The following is a 21,924-nucleotide window of genomic DNA, read 5'->3' on the forward strand; positions in this document are numbered from 1 at the left end:
AGGACGTGTGGAAATGCATAAAACATTATTAATTATTATATGCAAACAGTAATTAACATAAAGGCCAAACTACAAGCAGAAACCAGGACAAAAGAGTTAGATTTTTCACACATGCTGATGCATCCATACACCACAACAACCAGCAGATGGCAGCAGAGACTAAGTTCACTGTTAAACTCCTTTTATTACTGATTTAATGTCTAAATAAAAGCACTGGATGAACAGAAATCAGATTTTAAAATTACAGTTTCTATTTCTTATGGAAATTTGGGCAGAAATGTTGGTAGAAATGTAGTATTTGGTGATTATTTTGTTTTTTTTCCAACAGTAAAATGACGTGCAGAACTGGCTTGTTGACTCTGCAGCTCCTCCTTTCCTTGTCTCTCAGTTTAGTTAGGCTTCCATCTGATCGTCGTGGTGCTTTCCCACTATCAGATAACCTGAATCAACTACAAAGCCAAGCAGGAAAGTTTTCCTCAAGGCTACTTTGGCAGAAACTCAGAAATCAACACCCATAACAATCCTGTCGGATGTTGGCGTGAACAAAAGCAACAAGAAGCTGCGAGACGTTTTAATTCCCCCATGCAGCCGCAGGCGCTGCATTCACAGCCGACTGAAGACAGTCAGGCTCTTGTTTGAGCCGCTGAATGAACTGCAACAAGCCTGAATTGTAATGTAATATTTTCACCAACTATTGCAGAAAATGTGGACTTTCCCCACTGATACAGGAATATTTCCAACAAAATTTAAATTTAACCAGACAACTCAAAGAGGTTCTGATGCAGGAATATTTTCATGTATCCATCCCTGAACTGCAGCGAGAAATAAAAATGGAAGAACAGAATATGTATCAAGCATAAGGGCCAACTAAATTAAACCTTTCTGCAATGCTGGAGACTCTAAGTACTTAATGAAATGTATTTACAGGGTTAAAAAGATGAATTTTGCATGATATATCATTTTTAAAAGTGTTAAGATACAACAGAACACCATTCTTATTGGTGTCCCACCTTCTGATTTATTTATGAACAACAAAACAGAAAACAGTTTGAGACAAATTATCTTCCTTAAGTTGTAGGTAAATCAGCCAGAATGTGCAAAAGCTTTAATTTCACTGTAACATAGAATTTATTTCCATATTTTTATATTTGAAAGTATTTTTTCATTGTTTTACTTCTTTGATTGTTTTAGATTGAAACCACGCTAATTTCTAATAATTCTCTAAATATTTTAGCACCATTTGTGTCAGATTTCAGACAGCTTGAAACATCTGCCAAGTCCAAACATTTAAATCTCAACCCAGGTGTCCCAGCTATTGAATTAAGCTAAATTTAGCATGAAGCCGTATGCTGTTTGTGGATTTCTGATGATTAGATCTGAAGGAGCGAAGCAGGTGAGAGCAGAAACCACAGCCACCATCGTCATGAGTTCTGCAGCTGGAAAAGCAACATTCCCCCATTAGCTGAGATCAGATGGACCAGCGCGGACCTTCACACGGACTGTACATGGAAAGATGAAAGATGTAAAACCAAACATCCTGTCACCCCCTCTGCATGAGGTCACACCTCTGCTGCAACACTTCAACATCTTGCAGCAGGTAGAAAACACCCCCAGCTGCAAAGGGAAGACTTTGAAGTTTCACTGGTTGCAGTCTGCAGGGCTAATCAACTGCAGGAGGCAAACGAAGCTGCATGCGAGACACGCTTGGGATAAAAACTGTAATTACACAAAAATGGGAGTAAGCTGCAGATGGGAAAAGTCCCTGAGGTGATGTGGAGCACAAGAGGCGCCGCGCGTTTGTTTTAAGAGGCCAAGCGTCACGATTTACTCAACGTGTCCAAACGCCGCCGCTGCATTACAAGCATATCTAAACATAAAAACTACAAGTGAAATCAGCTTCTTGAACTCTACTAATATTTATTTCTAACTTAAAAGCAGGAAGAGAGAGCATCAGAACTAAAAGTTTGAGAATCATTAAGCATATAGTCGTGATTTATTAGTTTTCTCTTTTCTCACTGCTTTTGTTTCAACTTGCCCTCGTTTTTGAAGAACTATTTTGTTCACATGGAGTTAATAATTCATTCTCTGTGTCTTTTTATTAATTTATTTTGGATATTTAACATAACTCTATAAAGGTTCATTAGAATTTAAAGTTTATTGATTTTTCAAAATGTGTAATTATGTTATTAGCATAATATTACTTCTTATTATTGATCATAATAACTTCTGGGATAATTTCATTGTGACTGCAAATAAAAATTAGTTTTGCAATTAACTTTTTTTCTTCATTAGAAAAAGGAACTAATTTGAATAAAGAACTTTGTATTGTAGACAAAAAAAGTCTACAAATGTATTTTCTAAACAATTTTTTATATTTTTTTAATTGAAATTTGTTTTTGCAGAATAATAAAGAGGCAAATTTATTTTAGTCTAAACAAATCAAGCCGTTTTTAGGAGAAACAAGAATAAATTTATGTTTACATAGACTAAATGTTATTGTTCTAGATAATACTGCTATACACAGTTAAAATAATCTGGATCTTTAATTAAAAAAATAAGTAATACATAAAATTATTAATAGATACTCCAATAAATTTTTATGCTACTTATTATTAAATCAGTATTTATTGAATCAAACTGATGGTCCAAAGAATCACAATTAGAATTTAATCGTGAGGTTATTAATTGGAGGTAAGATACTGACTGCTCAAAAGTACTCATCTTTAAGTAAACTGAAAATTTTTAAAACTTCATATAGCCAATCAAAATGTGGGATCAGATTATATGAGCAAAAAAAGTAAAACGTTAAGAGTGAATTTAATTCTTACTACAGAAATGGCTTCATAAATCTCAGCAAAGACTTAAAATAACATTCAGTTTACATAAACATCTCATCTAATCTGATCAGGATTGTAGGATGGGATTAACTTTACAGATTAAACCCAAGACAACATGTCACACATGGATTATAATTCATTCATCTGTAGTGCATTTAAAGCTTGTATAATTGATTATTTCCTGTATAACTTCACTCTGTGCCGTCTTCTCTTCCATCATGAAATCTTCCTTTTCTTTGTTTTCAGGGTTTAAAAGCTCAGAATATTAGCCAAAAACTTTTCTCCCGTAAACCCAAGATGGAAAATTGGGGCTTCGTGTTCAGGCAGGTAATTGACTCTCCAGTGGGGATAAATAAACTTTTATTCTCAACTCCAATTATCCCACAAACCCCCCTGTATTTTCTTTACACACCATGGAGCTTAGAGCTTTATTGATAATATATAAGCTCCAATATAACATAAAACATGGCGTTGGGCCACCCAAGGGAAACATCTTCTGCTCGTTATGTGCTGAAAACTGTAAATCTGGAGATAAATGGAACAAGGAGGATGTAGAGATCCACTCTGTCAACAGATCCAGATGGTAAATGACTATTTTATGAGGCTTTTTTTATGACTAAAGTTAAAACATTCCCTTATATGGAGGATTTTAACAATCATGCTTGCATTTAACTGTTTGCATAGATTATTTACCTTCATAGAAACCTGTAAACTCTGCAAAAACCTGCATTTTTATGCACTGAAATGTTTCTGACTTGATGTGTGAATTCCTGTACAGCTTGCAGAGCATTTCTGCACATTGAGAGGCTTTGTCTCGACATGAATGTGTGGGCATGCCTGAATGTCAGCATAATATTTCTGTGTGTCTATATATATATATATATATATATATATATGTATGTATATATATATATATATATATATATATATATGTGTGTGTGTGTGTGTGTGTGTGTGTGTAGTCTGCAGAAGAGACAAGCTGCCAGGTAAAATTAGGCCATAAAGATGTTTTCCTGGGAGGGTCTGGTGAGCCCTGGAGAAAGGAAAATATGAACTTTTAATTTGATTTAAGAAGAGAAAATTCACCTTGCTCTTAAAATTGAAAGTGTAATTCTCAGAAAATGTTAATAACGTAACAGAATTACACTGATTCTTCAAGGATTTTTGATTGGTTTGACTTGGTTTTCTTTGAAAAGATCAATAAAATGAAACAGAAGAATGCATTAAACAAAAATCTGCACCACAAAAAGGCTAAAACTAAATATCTGCCAAATAACAAAGAAAATGTAAAGGAACAACAATAGTAGGCATAAAATGATCAGAAAAACATCTATGGTGACAAAAATAAAACAAAGACAGAACTGGATATTTAAAAAACCAACAACACAAGAAGTTGTGCTTCCAACATTAACTTTAAATTTCCTTCTGGCAAAAGTTGGAAATTAACCACAAAAAGTCACAATAGCTACAAAGAAACACAAATATACTTTTTGGGTCAAAGCTGCAGAGAAACAATAATCATCAAAAGTTAAGATGTTAAAACTAAAGTAGTGAGTTTTCATGGGGGAAAAATCTCTTATGCTTTGCTGGAACACGATTAACTGGAACAGCATTGAAATATGTTACAATCCCAACTATGAAAACCGAGCAAACATGCAAAAATTAACTGAGCAAATGTACGTTCAGAAACAAATAATGAAGCTTTGCAGGTTTTATCAGAACATTGCAGAAGAACAAGAAGAGGAAAAAGCTGAAGAAAGAAAAGGAGAAGTAGAAAAAAGGTTTTGTTGGTGGTGTGTGTATCTAACGGATACCAAGGAGAGGCTGGAGGCGGGTCGTTATGGGCAGGAGTTGCCAGGCGATTGGGGAGAGTTGGCATTGCTCTTACCTCTAATTGATGCCACATTGTTCTAAAACAACCACAAATACATTAATGCACAGTCACACACACCATGGAGTGGTGAGTTTTCCAATCTGTTGGCTTGTGTCTATCTTGATCCATGATTTCTGTTTATCAGCACCGGTTGCAGTTTTCTGGACAATCTTTAAAAAGCCTCATCTGTTGATTCCGATTTTGGTCGATACCAAATTTTTAAATCTGAAATGTTGCTAAATATAGCAAGAAAGTCGCTGATTTGGCAACAGAGTTAACTTTAAACGTGCAGACATGAACTGGTGGGCCGGTCAAACCTCTCTGGAGAGAAGAAGAGGTTAATAATTAGAGGTAGATGAGATCTAGGAGTAAGATCGGCTTCACCTGTACGCATCAACCGACCGCCAGTCTCTAAAATATTTAGGAAATCATCCAATCAATAAATCAGTGCACCCCTACTTTCCTGCAACGGATGGAGGTGCATCTGTAGTGCATTTAAGTTTATATAATGTCACAGTTTAAATGTGGCACTAAAGTCACATAAAACAAAAACAAACTCAAAAACAGCTTCTTCCCAAAAGTATGCAAAGAAATGACGCTTTAAGGTTACTTTCTGGCAGCTACACATTCATATGCAACAAAAACTCAAGGCAGATAGAAAATGGAGTTAAATGTGCCCAAGGAAATACCAATCCATAAAAGGCTCACAACACAGAGACTTAAAATGACCACATAAATGACCATCTGGATCCTGTAACCACAGAAAAGCCTCCAAAAACTCCAAATAAATAAAAACCTGCCACATAAAGTCAACACAAGGACCCAAAGTGATACAAAATAAAAACAAAATGAACACATGGAGGCTAAAATCAGCAGAACCAGTCAGAAGCGCCCAGGTGACATCCTTTAGACATAAATCCAACTCAAACACAGCAGAGAGGGTCTCTGACAGCTGAGGAGAAAATTTGTCCTTAATTCCCCAAAAAGCAAGCCTGGACACTTTCATCAAGCTCAGACACATTCCTGCTAGGAAAGCTTCTCTTTGCATCCAGTTAACTTATTAGAAAAGAAGCCCAACACATTCCTTTTAAAAAAATCTCAATATTTTAGCACCTTCTTCATAATTTCAATGCATTTGTAGGATTTCAATGATTAGTTGCCTAAAGTTTTCTAAAATCCTCTTACCCCTGTGCTGAGATTTGATCTGTGCGACCAGCAGCAGCAGCACACAGATGCAGGTCTGCCAGCTCCTAATCAACCACCTGCGGCGTCCAGGCATCCTGATTCCTTCACGATTCTGACACAGAAAACCCCCCAAATAAAATCCTCCTAGATGTTTGGAGGGTCACTTCTCATCTCAGCCGCAGGAAGCAAAGAAATAAACAGCAGAAAATCCTCCTGCTGACCAGCGCAGGGTCTGTGCGCCTTTACGCACAGCGCTGAGCAGGAGACACGCCGCTCTGAACGCTACACTTCCTGTGGAGGTTTTCAAATTAAAAGTTTTTCTAATTAAGAAAAACGTTGATCAAAAAAGGTTTTTTTTGTAATCTAAATTACTAAAGCAGAAGAAAAACTTTGCAATGTTTGCAAACTATCCATAAAATTTGTGTAAAAACGTGTGTTAGTCTTTAGAAGACTGATCAAACTCAACTAAAAGACACTCTTAAAGGGACAGTCTTGGATTAGCGCTCGAGAAATTAGAGATACATTTACTTTCTTTGAAGTCAAACGTTTACAAAAACAAGATACAATTACTAAAAAACAATAAGAAATGACAAGACCAGTTTGAAAAATGAGAACTAAAATGTCTAATAAAAAAGTTATAATGAGCATTTTTAAACTACACACTGTAATGTTTTAAATAATTTCTGGAACTTTTACACTTTTATAACCTTTTATTCATTTTCACATGAAAATACACTTGATGACCATTTAATTTTTAAGTACTGAATATCCATCCATCCATTTTCTGGTCACCCTTTGTCCCTAATGGGATCAGGAGGGTTGCTGGTTCCTCTCCAGCTACGTTCCAGAGGGGTCACCCTGGACAGGTCACCAGTCTGTCGCAGGGCAACACAAAGACACACAGGACACACAAACATTCACACACTCACACCTAGGGAGACTTTAGAGCCCAATTAACCTGACAGTCATGTTTTTGGACTGTGGGAGGAAGCCAGAGAACCCGGAGAGAACCCACCATGCACAGGGAGAACATGCAAACTCCATGCAGAAAGATCCCGGGCCGGGAATTGAACCCAGGACCTTCTTGCTGCAAGGCAACAGCTCTACAGTAATATATAGTAAACTATTACTATAAAATAATTGTTTTAAACTATTCTGTGTTTTGTAAATTATGGTGATCCTCGGGTCAGGATGATGTGTGCCTTGAATATTGTTGCTCAGAATATGACAGAAAAATGAGCAGAAATGAGTCAGTCTGTCTCGATTCATTCAAGAGACAACATGTATTACAAGAAAAGGTAACATATTCCTGCTTCACCAGGTATAACAAACACCTGTCTTGTCATTGTGACTCATTTAAAAGTCACAAGATTATCATCTAGAAGAAAAAGTATTTTGGTGGTAAATAAATAATTTTATTTAACCAAACTGTACATCCATGAGTGTAAAATATATTTACAGTAAGAGCTTTTATTTTATTCTAACACATTTTTTCCTACTAAAAACAGATTTTGATTGTAACAAGTGGAGTGCTGCCTTCTAGTGGTAATACAGTGAATTCAGCTCCCACACTGCAAAAAACATGCTAACAAAAGATGTTTATAAATACATTTACATGTAAAAATCTTTACATGTAGTTTTAAAGCATGTTTGATTGTCTCTTTAGTATCTTCATTTATTGTTTATGATGGCTCTGATGAATAACTAGAGTAAAACTCCATCAAAAGCCTCAAACACATTTATGTAGGAATTCAAGTGTTTCTCAGGTCATTTCCCATCATTTACAAATCTAAAGTAAAAAAGCTAAGCTAAACTAAAAAGAACTAAAATCCAATCCAGCAGCACCACATTAGGAACTAGATCCTCAAACTGGTCAATGCTTCGATTCGTCATCAATATCCAAACTAGAAGTTGATCTCAGTGTTTTGAAATGAAAATGAGGAAAAATAAGCAACAAAGACAATTAAACAGATAAATGTGCCAAACAATAAAAACCTCAAGAAAAGTTAAAGCTTGGAGAAGAAACACTCATTTATCAAACTCATGGTCTAAAATGGTCAAAATCTGGAAGAGATAAAAAAATAAAAATAAAAATTCATAAGTCAGGCAGCCTTTGTTCCCTTCCAAGTTCGTCCCTCCAAATCTCAGACATACTATCCACCAGCTGAATCCTGTTGCTCTCACGTCTGTGAAGCTAATATTTTCAACATTTGAAATATTATCTTGTTCAATAAATACAAGTCAAGCAGCCTTAAGCAGCGTCACATCTTCCCAGAGGACCAGCTCACAGCGTTTCTGCAGAATCTGTCAGCCGTTTCTTCACTTGGCTTCGGTGGTGAAGTCTCTGTTGACTTTTAGAGTCTCTGCAGAAAGACAGAAGAATTATTAACACACACAACACTGGACTTTAACAAACAAATATAATAATAACAATAACAGATTAGCATTAGAAAACCAATAAGCTGCTTTCTGTCAGCACCTCAGAAATGACAGAACATTCATTCTAATAATCAACTTGCTGCTTAAACAAAGTAAAGAATAAAAAAGAGACATTACTCAACATCTTCTTCAGGTTTTTCTCTTATATTTTCACTAATTCTTGGTCTGTAAATGATTTAAACCTTTGCATGTTACTCTGAGTGAAATAATGTTATTTGTTCACCTTAACAGGCTAATATCCATTGAGTCCTCCTTCCTCCTTTGAATTATTCGCTGTAAAATTGACAAAAGTAAATTATGTTTGTTTTAATAAACAAAACAAAACATTATTTTTCCTTAAAAATGAGTTTAATAAATAAATACATTCTTATTTAAAAGCATGTCTACATGTTTCAAAGATTATTGTCAGAGCTCCTTTTACATCACATCTGAAAAGATGGCTCTGGACCAATAAACATCAACTCATTCGCTTCTCAATTCCTGAAAGGTTTTCCTTCCACTCAACTTTCCACCGCTATGCTTGGATAAATCTCTATAAACAGCCAATTTATTTAAAAACAAGCAAAAGGAGAAAAAAAGTATCATAATTACCAGCTGGGGTTTCAGGAACTGATAGCATAATTTGCCCTGTGAGATAAAAGACAAACTATTAATACCACAGATATTAAAACATCATAATTTTATATCTTATCTATTATATCTTATAGATTACATCTATTGAAATATGACTGGAAATTAGATATTTAGGAAATGCAAAAGTGTGAAATTATTCTCTTAAACAGCAAACAGAGGATTCAGACTTACCTTCTTCAGGTGCAGCATTTTCTGGATCTGTTAGAGAAGAAGATAATAAATGTTAATTGTCTATTTGTTGCAGTAATTCAGATCAAATAAGATTATATAGATTCATTTTTAAACAAAAAATGCAAATTGGAATGTCTTTCTACCAAACCCAAACATGTCTGTGTAATGCACAGACATGTTTATTATGTCAATACTTGACATAATAAACATGTCAATACTTGATCAGGGCTCCTTTTGCTTTAATTACTGCATCATATCTTAAAAGATGCTTTTGAAAAACTAAGCATCAATCATTGTTAAACTCCCTAAAACTTATTTTAGTTTCATAATTTCTCAAAGTTGTCATTTCTGCTGCTTTTGCACCTTTTCCAGCCAGTTTTTCCTGCCACTCAACTTTCCATTACTGTGCTTGGACAAAGCCTGTTTCTTTGTGGGTTAGTGTTAATATCACCTGGTGTCCAGTCAACAGTCTTAACCATGACTGTGTCCTGTTGGATTCAGACTTACCTTCTTCAGCGTTATCTTGATCTGTTAGAGAAGAAGATAATAAATGTTATGGAGTGATGACAGTAGGACCAGTGGAGCTGTTCTCCATTTATTCTATCTTTTATATTCTGGTATAAACCTCATGGGATTGCCCAGATATTTAACTGTTCAGGAAGGAAATGAATTAAGATGATGCTAGAAATATTGAAGCAGTCAGGAAGTAAAGTTTGAACACAAATGAGTCTTCCAAATAAATTAGTTGTGGCTTAAGGAAAACAAGGTCAATGTTTTGGAGTAGCTCTCTGATTTATTGTCAGGCAGTGAGAAAAACATATAGATTAAGTAAAAATCTGGCTTATATTTCAATTCTAATAAAATACATTGAAGGTTCAAACAGTGACAAAATGTTGAAAAAATAAAAAAATTTTCATATTTACTCATTACTTCTGGCTTAAATTGTGCTAAACCATCAGGATTAGTTAGATGTTAGAAATAAACTGTTAGAAAACTTTTAACTTACTCTGTGAACAATAACTAAAAGGCCCTGTGATAAAGAGAAATACATTTATTAGATTTTCACAGTCAGTCATATGTGCATTATGCATCATTTAGAACAGATTTAATAACTTACACATTGCCCTCACTCTGGGAACTGAAATTATAATGGAAAAAAGACGTTAGTGTTAAATATTTCATGTTTGCCATTTAGTTCAGGCTTAAAGACATTTTAAAAAGCAACATAAATCCACTGTTATTTCTAGGTTCAATGTAAACAAACCAAAACCTGCTGGTTGATAGGTGAATAAAGTGAAACAGATAAACACAAACTATTTTTACAACAGGAAGTTCATCAGTGATTCCCACAAACCTGAGCAACAGATCAGCAACACAACAACTTCTAGCGCTATTTATTAACTTTCAACAGATTCAGCTGTTCGTAATGCCCTCGGGGATTTTGTCGTGTTCAATTTGAGCTTTTCAGGAAGTGTGTTTAATTATCCGTTGTACAGTTTCACTGTTTAGTGTGAGGAAATAAATGTCTTTATCAGTTGTGCTTTTGTCTCTAGGAGAAAGAGAAACTTATTTTTGATTCCTCTGTATAACTGGAACATGTAGAAATTAACTAGGAAGTTGATGTGAACTTCTTTATGCCAGAGCCTCCATGAAACTCTCCCTCCTGATGACTGATTAACTAACAAACACTCTGCGGCCAAATATTTTTTTGTTTTTGTTCAAAGGGAGGAAGAAACGTAACATGATGAGACATTATATTAATACAAGACAGTAACTTGAATGTTTAATGCATTCTTACCTTTTCTGTACATCACATAGACAATAATACCCCCAATCAAGAGGACACCCAGCACCACTGCTGCAACCACTTTTGCAATATTATTCCCTGAAATAAAAAAGAATTAGTTATTAAAACTAAATCATTCAGAGTTCACCAGAAACACAAACCATCACCTAGTGCTCTTGGCATTAACGTCGTACTTTAGCTTTTTTTGCCTTTGTGTGGCAGAAAAGTCATAATGCGCACAACATCCTAAACATGGTGGTGGCAGCATCATGCTAAGGGGAAGCTTTTCTGCACTGAAGGCAGGGAAACTGGTCAGAGTTAAAGGGGAATTGGAGACATTCCCCTTTAACTAGGACAATAATGACATGATTATTGGGCATTTGTTGTATTTGAGTTGTTTTGTTCTCTGTTTTCTTCCAGTTTTTTTTTCTTAGACTATTTTGTCAGGCTTGCAACTATCAAAACAAAAACTGATTTAAAATGTCCTCTATCAGAGAGGTCAAAGGTCAGAACAACCTCTGGAAAACTCTCTAATGTGTTTGAATTAAGATTCTGTCAGTAACTTTAAAGACTCATTGTCACTTATCACAAACTCTTGATGTCAGTTATAGTAAACTCAATATTTACACTCAAACGTGAAAATGGCAGCAAACCGATACACAATCATACAACCATACATCTTTGAATAGCAGTAGTGGCGCCTCCAGCACAACAAACAAGAATGCAGCAATTGATTTCTGGATGGAAAACATGATGGGGCTCAGCTTGGGTTGCTAGGTAACAGGCGGAACTCTGTTGGGGTTGCTAGGTAACAGACAATGCCTGCTAATTTATGATGTTACATTAGAAGGTTTTTGAAACGGCTAATTTTCCCATAATACAGCTGGGTAGTTTTATAAGCACTTGGGCTGTTTTAAGAATCAGTTTAGACCCAAATTGAGGTACAAAAATGTACAAAAGGTGAATTTTGCATAATACGTTCCCTTTAACAGAGTCAGGTTGGTTTGGATAAGTTTATTACCTTGATCATAGGGTTGAAGTGATATTAAAATTTATCAAGCTATTAAGTATTTTCACTCTATTTCTCATTTAAAATCTGCTGTTGGATTTATTCAGGTTATGTTCAAGTTGTTCTATGATTTAAATAATTGAAATCTGTTGGAGGAAAATACTTTTTCAAATCATTACATCGCAAAAAATCCCAATAAATCACAGTGAATTTTGTGGGCTAATATCAAAAGGTGAATAAGAACATTATAGCAAGAGAAAAGATGGACAGAAATATTTGAAACTCACCATCGCTATTAGGGATAGAGAACTCGTCACTGTCCGAGCTGCTAACAAGGTTTGTCAGCACACAGATGAAGGAGCTCTCGTTTTTCTAAGAAGCAAGAGGAAAACAGCTCTTAACCACCTAAATAAATCATGGTTTCATCCTGAGTTCTTACAGGGTTTCTATGAAGAGGTTCGGCTCCATCTTAAAACATACCATTGTTATTTTGTTATGGTCAGCGTCTTCTTGTCGGACAACACTGTGTCTCCTGTTTTCCATTTATATGTGACAAGTCCAAACTCAGAGGAGATGCTGGCTTCACAGGTGAGATCACAAAGTTTCTCCTCCTCTTTGCACTCCATGGATATTCTGGGTTTTGGGACCCGTCCTGACAGAAACAACAACAGATTCCGATCAATTGGATTCACATCAAACCCAACAAACCTGAATCAAACTTGTTGAACTCACTGATAACTTTGAGTTCCATCGTGGTACCAACCACGTTGTTAATCTCAGGTGTGTATACACCGCTGTCCTCTAGAGTCAGATTTTTGATGGTGAAACGTCCAGTTGTTTTGTCCAAATCACATCGTCCTGGAGGGAAAATACAAGTAAAGACATCATGCATGAATGAATCTGAAGGAGTTTACAACATTTTATGGCTCAATCACAAGTGAACTTACCTTGAAAGGTTCTGTAGTAAGCAATTTCCTCTCCGGTCCAATCCAAGGCCAGGTCCTCTTGGTGCTTCCAGGTTATGCTAGTGATGGAACCAGGCTTATGACCTGGATCCAGGACAACTGAGCCACCAAATGCTCTGTATATCGGATCAGCTGTGGATGAAAAACATAATTTTTTTTTACTTCTGAGCAGCTTTAAAATGTTGATCCCTTTCTACCATCCTGCTTTCAAGATCTAATCTACTTTTGTTTTTTCTTTTCACTCCTAAACTAAGCTAATCTTTAAATATTATCAATAACAAGCTGAGTTTTAAAAATGATGCTCTAACTTTATTCACACTACTTTTAAAACAGTCAAAAAGACATTAAATACTCTCTGAAAGTTTGTAAAACCAAACACATTTCATATCTAAAATTAAATAAACATACTGTAACTTACTAATGTTATACAAAAGAGAAATTATTATTAAAATATTCTAAAATATATTATTTTACATTCATCTTTCTGTTCATTATTTGTTTGAAAAATCACAAACTAAAAACTTATTTGAGGTTTTAGGTTAGTAATCACTACTTTTAACGTTTTTAACGCAATCAAAAATAATGATTTGTAATGTTAATTAAACCATACATCATAAGAATACTGTTCAAGTAATGCAAATAACAAAAACACACATTTAACGCAGTTTTTCAACATCGTATTTAAGGTCAGACTTCAGTTTGTTACCATATAAATTTAAGATGCTACTATTTCCGCCTTTTCAACAACCCGGAAATGCACAAAAGGCGAAAAAATAGCAAATTGTAGAATTTCGACGCCGATATATCACGTTTTCTGTGATTTAAATTGAAGTAACTATCTGTAAATCAGTCGTATATTTCTGATATTTGCTTTTTTGAAACCATTAAAAGGCGTTTTTAGGTTATTAACAAAAATGCCACTAAAAGTCGCGTAATTACACATTTACACGGCGCTGTGCTTAAGAGGCAGAAAAAGAACCAAATAAAACAAATATTCAATGTTTTTACCCACCTAAGCCAAATTGCGACGTAAAAAGGACGAGGAGGCCAATGAAAAATGGCTGGAAAACAAACATGATCCTAAAGCGAAAAATACCGAGACCAAAAACACAACTTCGACTAATAACAATGATAATGAGCGTCAGCAGCAGATGTGGACTGTTTAAGTTAAGTTTTGAGAGAAATAATTAAGTTAAAAAGAAAAAATGATGGAGTCAAAAAGAGCCGTCGTAAACTGAGCCTCGCCCCAAAAGAATAAAGCGAAACTATTAATGATGTGTCGGTCGCGAACGATCCGGCTCTAAGAGCCGATTCTTTGAAGTGAACGATTGGAACCGGCTCCACAATGGGAGCCGTTTTAGGATCCTATTTTGGAGCCGGGGTTTTTTTTCTACAGTATATCGCTTTCTCTCCGCCTCCCTGTCGATGTGCTTGTGCTCTGCAAGTGCCAGAGCCGACAGTTTTCCCCCCCACATCGTTTTTTTTTTTTTGTCCTGCGGTGCCTCGCTGTCTCTCCCCCCTTCTCCTCACCCTTCTCCCTCTCCTTGCGCGTTTTGCTCTTCTGCCAGTGTTGGAGCGGGGAGTTTTTTTCCCCTCGGTCGGTCCACTGCCCTCATGTCAAGCGTGTGCTCCACACATCTGACCAATCACACATAGTTTCAATTAATAATGTGGGGGGGAAACTGAAAAAAAAGTTTATCTCCACTTTTCTTGTGGAAACGGCAGGCAATTGGCCAAGCTGTATAGCGTTCGTCGGCAGGTGTTTATGTACAGACACTCACTCAGCGGTCAAGTGATTTAATACAGTGAGTTCTTCATCTCTAGTGGTTCGAAACTTGTGTTGTTCACATATTTTTTATCTTTCATAGTTTTATACTTTAATTTAATAGCACTGTATTTGATATTTGTATTGTGGCACCTTTTCTGTTATGAAGCTGCTTTGATACTTTTTCGTATTGTGGTGGGTGTTTGTATTTATATTTAACTGTTTAATTTATTTTAAGTTATTTTTGTGTAAGTGGTGCTATTTTGTGATAATTGTTTATAATAAAATGTTTATTTATAAAGCATTGTTATGCGGCATTTTTACTCCTCATAAGTGCTTAACAATGTCAATAATGAAACAAAATATTATAAAATTAGGTTTAAGCTATTATTTAATTAATAATGTCAAAAATATATATGAGGAGACGTTTGGGAGCCGAAAAAGCCGGCTCTCCACAGTAAGAAGAGCCATTAGAGCCGCATCTCGAAAAGGAGCCGAAAATCCCATCACTGGAAACTATGAAAAATTTTGACGCAGTAGAAAATGAGAGGTTGAACTCCGGCGATATATACAACAGATCTCTGGAGATGTTTAAGTAAAATAATAAAAAATACAAATTAATCTCAGACAATAAAATTAATATTTTAGAAAACAAATGCAAAAAAATCTGACGCATTCATCACACAGAGATATAACTCAAGGGTTTATTTCTGTTAAATTTGATGATCATGGCTGACAGATCATAAAACCCCTAAATTTCACAGCTAAAGAAAACCCCCAGAGATAAACATAATGAAAACTTTAAAAACTCCTCTCTGCATTTAAAGTCGGAATTAAAATGTGCAATTGCTTGAACCTACCTGTACATCTTAATTTGGCTTCAGAGCATTACAAAGAACCTGGACTGAAATAAACATTTATTTGTCAGAAAAAAATCCTCGTTATCCTAATTTTTAACCCATCCAATCTGTCTAATGACGTAATTATTAAGTCACATGTTTCAGTGTCTGTCACTTTTCAACTATTTGTTAATTTTTTCTAAAATAAATAATATGCATAAAATATCTGACATGACTATAACATTTATTTAGTCATTAAAAAGATTCTGTACTCATAAGCCGGTAAAGCCTTTTTAAATATTTTTGAATTCAAGCTTTTTGTCCAAATGGATTTCCGTACATTTGCTCGTCTTTAAATGAAAACCTCCATAAATTCAGGGCTTGATTTTATCACACTGAATCTCATTAGTTTATTCCTTGATGAACAAATGAGTTAAGGATTAATAAAAAAACTTTTCATCAAGCAGCGACACGAACACCAGCGTGGATGTTTACAACGCTTGTTTATTAGTAACCATGACAACGTAACATAACCTTACTTCCGCACATGCGCATGTAACCGCACTTCTCAACCTAGAAGCAGCATAAATACCTTATATATCTTAAAGTCTAAAATTAAAAAATAAAAGTAACACAAATAAAATAATTACAAAGGAACACATTTAGGTCGAAGAAATTTTATAACAATACTGTTGAGGACCAATTTAGACACTTTATGAGCAGAAATAGTTGATTTGGGGGGTAACAACAAATGATTGATTTAAAGAACTTTGCTTCCAAAATCTCAATAAAATGTATTTAGTTTGTTGTGAGGTGGCAAAAGACAAAGGTCAAGCGGTGCTTTGCTTGATTCAATACATCTGTGATGAATTTAGAGGTCTCTCTGAAGTCGGAATTCCCGCAGCTCGCGGCTCAGCTTCCTGTACTCCGGATGGTTCTCCACCCACCGCTCTTCGTCATCTTGGAGATAAAGTTCTCGTGCAGAGCTGAACCTCCGTACTGGAGCTGGGGTCGGTCTGTCAGCACACCACAAACAAAAGCACATTTTGTGTATTATAAAGAGCTGTTACTGCAGTTTGGTTTTTCTCTTATTAAATAGTTTTCTGGACATGTAAAGATTTTCGAAAATTCCAAAACAAACGTCTCCATCAAAAAGTTGTAGCTTCTAAATGATTCTCCACAACCTGCAGCTCTTCATTCATAATCCAAGGTTTTCTTCCTCTATTTACTGCATGTACACTTGGACCAGAGGTTAAAGTTCAAGCTACATTGGTAAAGGTTTTTATAGAAAATCTGTTAACTCACCTAATACTTTCAATACTTTCCAAACTTCTTCCTGCAACAGAGATAAAAACGTGAGTTCAACTACATTTCTTTTACGAGTTGATGTCTGAATTGATATTTGAAGTTATATCCTTTCAAATGGATCTATTTTTCTCACTGTAGAAAAATAGTTTGAGCAACAAATTGACAATTTCATGGAAATTAGAGCTGCAAAGGTCAACTCCAACGGCCGTACGCCAACTATTAGAAGATTTAGTAACGTGATTGATAAATAGGAATATGCTGTGGAAGTAAACAAAGCATTTGACACTACAAGTCATAAATTACTGTTGAGTAAATTGGAGAAATATGGTGTTATGTTGGTTGAGGCGGCTCTAGAGGACAACAAAGACGTCTGTCTGCTTTCGATTAACGTGCAAAGAAATGAGGGATGAATCCAGACTTTAAATAATCTAATTTTACCATTTTCCCTCACGGGTTTCAGGGGTATAGCAGGCGTCTCGTCAGGGGGTTCTTCAACATTCTGTGCTTGTTTTTGCTCTGTGAAAATGAAACAATAAAGGCATGTTATGGCCACACTGGTTCTTTAATTACAGAAAAGGAAGATTATTATTATAAAGCTTACAAAATACAGCTGAGTTTGTGTTTACAGTAATGCAATGAAAGTCTTGCAAAGGCGATATTATCTAAAATCAATAAATAATTATAATGATTCAGTATTAAAAAAAGGAACAACTGTAACATGATGAGACGTTAAAGTAACACAGGACAGCAGCAGCTTCATGTTTTGGTGAACTCTCACCTTTCTTGTGCCTAATATAGCCACCAATGGCAACCAGAGTCAGAACCACAATCAAAACTGGTACAGCCAGTGCTGCAGGATGAATCCCTGAAATTACAGCGTTAGTTACTGAAACTAAACCATTCACCAGTTCACCAGTCACAGACTGACACAGTCCAACACCACTGCTGTTGGTACTAACATGTGTATTTAATCATTTTTGACATGTGGCATTAAAGTGGTCACAACCAGACCTTTAAAAAGGACACAGATAGAAATATTTGCAGCTTACTTCTAGGTTTAATGGGGTTCCGCACCTCATCACTGGACGAGTTGCTAAAGGGGTTTAGCAACATGCAGACATAGGAGGGCTCCACGTTATTCTAAGAAGCAAATGAAGCATCATGGGTTCATCCCGAGTTCTTAAAATCGTTTCTACTCAGAGGCTCGGCTGCATCTTAAAACCTACCGCTGTTAAGCTCAGCTTAATTTTACTGGACAGCAGCTTGTCTCCTGACTCCCATCTATACGTGACGGGTCCAAAATGAGAAGTGATGTTGGCTTTACAGGTGAGGTCACAGGAGCTCAACTCCCTGTTGCATTCTATGGACACTGTGGGTTTTGGGACTGGTACTGACAGAAACACCAACAGATTAGCATCAACTGGACTCAGATTAAAACCAACAAAACTCAGTCAAACCTGCTGAACTCACTGATAACCCAGAGCTCTATCTGATCAAACATCTTGCTGTCAATCTCAGGGTTGTAGTTGCCAGTGTCGTCTACTGTCAGATTGTTGATGATCAAACTTCCAGTTGATTTGTCCAAGCCACAGCGGCCTGGAGGCGAGGTCCAAATACAGGCATCAGGCATGAAAGAATCTGCAGGTTTTACTTTGACTCAATCACACGGGAGCTTACCAATAAAACTTCTTAAACAAGTTACATCAGCTCCAGACCACTCCATGATGTTGTTCATGTTGTGCTTCCAGGTTATTGTCGACATGGAACTGAAGGTCTGACCTGGATGCAGGACAACAGAGTCGCCAACTTTTGTGTAGATCAAACGAGCTGTGAATGAAAAACAAAAACATTTTCATTACTTCCTGTGAACCTTTTCCTGTTTCTGAGCAGCTTTAATGTTTTGATCGTATCTATTTTTATTTTTTCTTTAATCTCATAAACAAAGCCAATCATCATAAAAACTCCTATAGCCTGATCTGCAGATATAAATTCAATATCATGCAAGTCGACCCTTTTTTCTCCAAGAGAAAAAAAAAGGTAATTTTAGAGCATGGCCGATGTTGTATGCATTCCTTTTTTTAAATTTAAGTAATTGTGATATTTCCGATAACTGTCTTTTTGAAACCTTTGTAAATATAAAGGGTATAAAGTTTCAAGTTTACAAGTTAATTATAAAAATGGCACTAAAAAGTGACATAATCCCTGTAGCTATCAGGTTATACAACGTCCAACTCTAATTTATAAATTAATCCATGTGCATTCTTGTTATTATTTCACTAATATATTTTATTTAGTCATATTTCATTCAAAATATTTCACTTATGTATCTATTTTTAGAACATTTTGGACGGAATAGCTGTAAGTATATAAGTAGTAATAATATATTCTATTCTGTAATTATGTCATCTCTATGTCTACCAAGCAGAAATGCAACCAAATAAAACAAAAAAATCACTGTTTACACTCACCATAGCCACTTTTCTGCATGAAGTACAGAAGGAGCACGGCAGAGACAGTCCAGGAACCAAACATGATCCTAACATGAAAAATACCAAAACCAAAAACACGTCGACTTATAATACTGGTGATGTGTGTCAGCAGCAGACGAGGTGTTTAAGCTGAGTGGAGAGAAAAATAAAGAAATTAGAAAGACGAAGTGAAAAGCAAAGAGTGTAAATATGTGATTCTAACTTTTGTTTTACTGAACAGATTTTTGGAGATGATTCAGAAAAATATTTCAAAAAGTGAAATATCAGACATATTCATCACGTAATTCAAGTGTTTTAATTCTACTTGGTTTGACGATGATTGCTTACAAATTATTTAGCATCTCGGAAAATTTGAATATTAAACAAGTAGAAAAAATACAATAAAATAACTAAAAAGTTGTCCTTCTTTTAGGTGTGTTGTTCTTTCCTTTTGCAATAAATAGTCTATTATTTGTCTAATTTTTCAATAAAGTTGGCTAAGATTAAGTCCTTCTTAAAATAAATAACAAATTAAATATTTGACATTGCTTTTGCATTCATTTAGTGATTTGTTTTCATTTTTGGACACTCAAGCATGAAATGTCTATTAAAACCATTAGGTACAAATGATTAAAAGTGTGTTTTCATAAGAAAACCTGCAAAAAAAGCAAAGATACATTTAAGCTTTTCAGCTTTTTGTCAAAATGACTTTCCGTACAGTTGCTCTTGTCTGAAAAACAAACCTCTCCTGTTATTATGATCCATTAAATCAGGACTAATAAGGTTGATTTTATTACAGCAAACCTCCTGACTGGTGCTGAAAGGATTTCTTTCCACTGAACATTTATCCATGTGAGACTGAGTCCAAACAGAACCACTTACCTCTGTGTTTTAGGTCAGAGGTCAGCGAACCTGTGGTTTCATGCTTCCACTTCTATTTTTTGTCGTTTACTTGGTGCTATCAACTGCAACTGCTAATTGAACACGAAGATCAACTTCTACTTTCTAAAAAGCTAAAAAGCAAGAAAACAGTTTAAATAAAATACACAGCCATTTGATGCATTCTTCAGTCATACATCATAAAAAGATGAGTAAATATTAATTTTAAAAAACCATTTCTTTAGGTCAAAGAGTGAAAAGTAACAATGAACGCCAAGCCAGCTTCAAATAAATGGCTCACGTTACTCATTATAACTTACAAATGTAGATAAATGAAAACAAAAACACTTTTAAGTTTACTCTGTGGTTTCCAAACAGTCTGGTCAGACATTTAAAAAAAGAAGCAAAGAAGATAGCATAGCCTTTACTCACTGTTTCTGGCACTGCGCTGCCCTGCTGTCAGTTATGTTGCTCTTGAAAGTTGGTGGTTACCATAACAACCAGTAACCATGGAGTGAATCAGGATCAGTTCTGTGTTTTCTTCCCCAGCATTATATCAGATAGATTTAATTATACACAGGGTTTCATGTGTAATTTTGCATTATTTTGTATATGTTTTTATCTACTGTCATAATTAATGTTGTGCATTTTAGTTGTTATCTGTTGGTGTTACAGCAGTCCAGCCTTGAAGTAACAAACACATGGACCTGATTTCCAGCATCACTCCTGGACAGAATATTTCTAACCTGGTTTCTACTTCACTTAATTATTTGATCTTATAAATAAAGAATAGACTGGATTCATCAGGCTTTATGGATAGATGTAGCTGAGTATCATCAGCATAACATAACATAAAGTTCTAACTTTCAAAATTGCAAGAAATATCTGTGAAACTAAGGCTGAAGTGACAGAAATACAGAACTGAAAGATACTTAGAAATGTAGTTATAAATCTGATACACATCTGATCTTTTCAAATATGACCTGCATCTGCATGGCCAGGTCACATTTAATTAACCTTATACTCAATAAATGTCACTATTCCTTCCATCCTGGGAAGGAAAATGACGACCATAGTGGACAATAATCCAGAATAAGTTGTTAACAACTTCAGAATCATAAGCTATGCTCCACCATTAGCATCCATCCACGTTTACATCCGCAAACACTGAGCAGTTCTTCTTTTTTACGGCGGCTGGGAAAACACTGAGCAGGCTCTCTGTGTGTGACATTATATATATCTATACCTATAATAGAGCAGAATAGAATATAATTTATTGATCCTCAAGGGGAAATGCATTGTTTGCCATGCTAATACTTGCAGTGAGATTTTAAGGACTTTGTTAAATTGACTATACAGTTCTTACATTTTGGTGTCCAAATTTTACAAAACTAAAATTAAATATGTATATTTTCTTTTACAGATAGAGTTTTTCTGTTTTTATGCCTGTTTTTTCCAAGAAAACAGAAAATATGCAAAATAGCTCGAATAAATAAACTGCAAGGAAGAATATTTTTGACGTTTTAGCCTTGAAGTGCTGCTGATTACCGCTTGGTTTGGCTGCAGCGCCCCTGGAGGATGCAGTCGGTACTGCAGCAGGGAGCAGCGCATGTTTGTGTTGTACTGAAAAAAGCGAGAAACTCTTTTAAGGGCGGACAAAATCAAAACAGTCCGACTGAAAATGTTCAGAGCACAGAATAGACTAGCTTAGCCACTAGTTTATCTAAATACACTCCTAACTTAACACGTTTAAGTTAGGAAACTTAA

At 35.4% G+C, this 21,924-nt stretch overlaps 3 protein-coding genes across 4 annotated transcripts in view; all 3 read right to left on the reverse strand.

Annotated features, from left to right (window-relative positions):
• The window catches only part of LOC122827030 (collagen alpha-1(XVIII) chain-like), a 33,177-nt gene extending 27,149 nt beyond the window's left edge, over positions 1 to 6,028 (reverse strand). Inside the window, exon 1 of the mRNA XM_044109518.1 lies at positions 5,896 to 6,028. Coding sequence (XP_043965453.1) covers positions 5,896 to 5,989 — 94 coding nt within the window. The 5' untranslated portion in view covers positions 5,990 to 6,028. The remainder of the gene's footprint in view (positions 1 to 5,895) is intronic.
• Positions 5,896 to 14,157, reverse strand: LOC122827103. The gene is made up of 13 exons (XM_044109706.1): positions 13,911 to 14,157; positions 12,881 to 13,030; positions 12,666 to 12,791; positions 12,423 to 12,585; positions 12,221 to 12,306; positions 10,937 to 11,023; positions 10,256 to 10,276; positions 10,145 to 10,168; positions 9,646 to 9,666; positions 9,139 to 9,165; positions 8,926 to 8,961; positions 8,558 to 8,607; positions 5,896 to 8,258 (listed from the first exon to the last, which is right to left on the reverse strand). Exons 1-12 carry the CDS (start codon positions 13,972 to 13,974, stop codon positions 8,567 to 8,569), a joined length of 846 nt encoding a protein of 281 aa, XP_043965641.1. The 5' UTR covers positions 13,975 to 14,157; the 3' UTR covers positions 5,896 to 8,258; positions 8,558 to 8,566.
• Positions 14,158 to 15,988: 1,831 nt separating this feature from the next.
• Positions 15,989 to 21,842, reverse strand: LOC122827100 (lymphocyte function-associated antigen 3-like). Of its 2 annotated transcripts, none has more exons than XM_044109703.1 (11): positions 20,590 to 21,842; positions 20,161 to 20,291; positions 19,279 to 19,346; positions 18,488 to 18,637; positions 18,281 to 18,406; positions 18,037 to 18,200; positions 17,860 to 17,950; positions 17,589 to 17,675; positions 17,249 to 17,326; positions 16,808 to 16,838; positions 15,989 to 16,518 (listed from the first exon to the last, which is right to left on the reverse strand). In XM_044109703.1, exons 3-11 carry the CDS (start codon positions 19,340 to 19,342, stop codon positions 16,374 to 16,376), a joined length of 936 nt encoding a protein of 311 aa, XP_043965638.1. In that variant the 5' UTR covers positions 19,343 to 19,346; positions 20,161 to 20,291; positions 20,590 to 21,842; the 3' UTR covers positions 15,989 to 16,373. The 2 variants fall into 2 exon arrangements, with proteins under 2 accessions (XP_043965638.1, XP_043965636.1); XM_044109701.1 differs by having other exon boundaries at positions 19,279 to 19,428.
• Positions 21,843 to 21,924: the final 82 nt, after the last annotated feature.

This window comes from Gambusia affinis, linkage group LG24, assembly GCF_019740435.1.
Source record: "Gambusia affinis linkage group LG24, SWU_Gaff_1.0, whole genome shotgun sequence".
NCBI lineage: Eukaryota > Metazoa > Chordata > Actinopteri > Cyprinodontiformes > Poeciliidae > Gambusia > Gambusia affinis.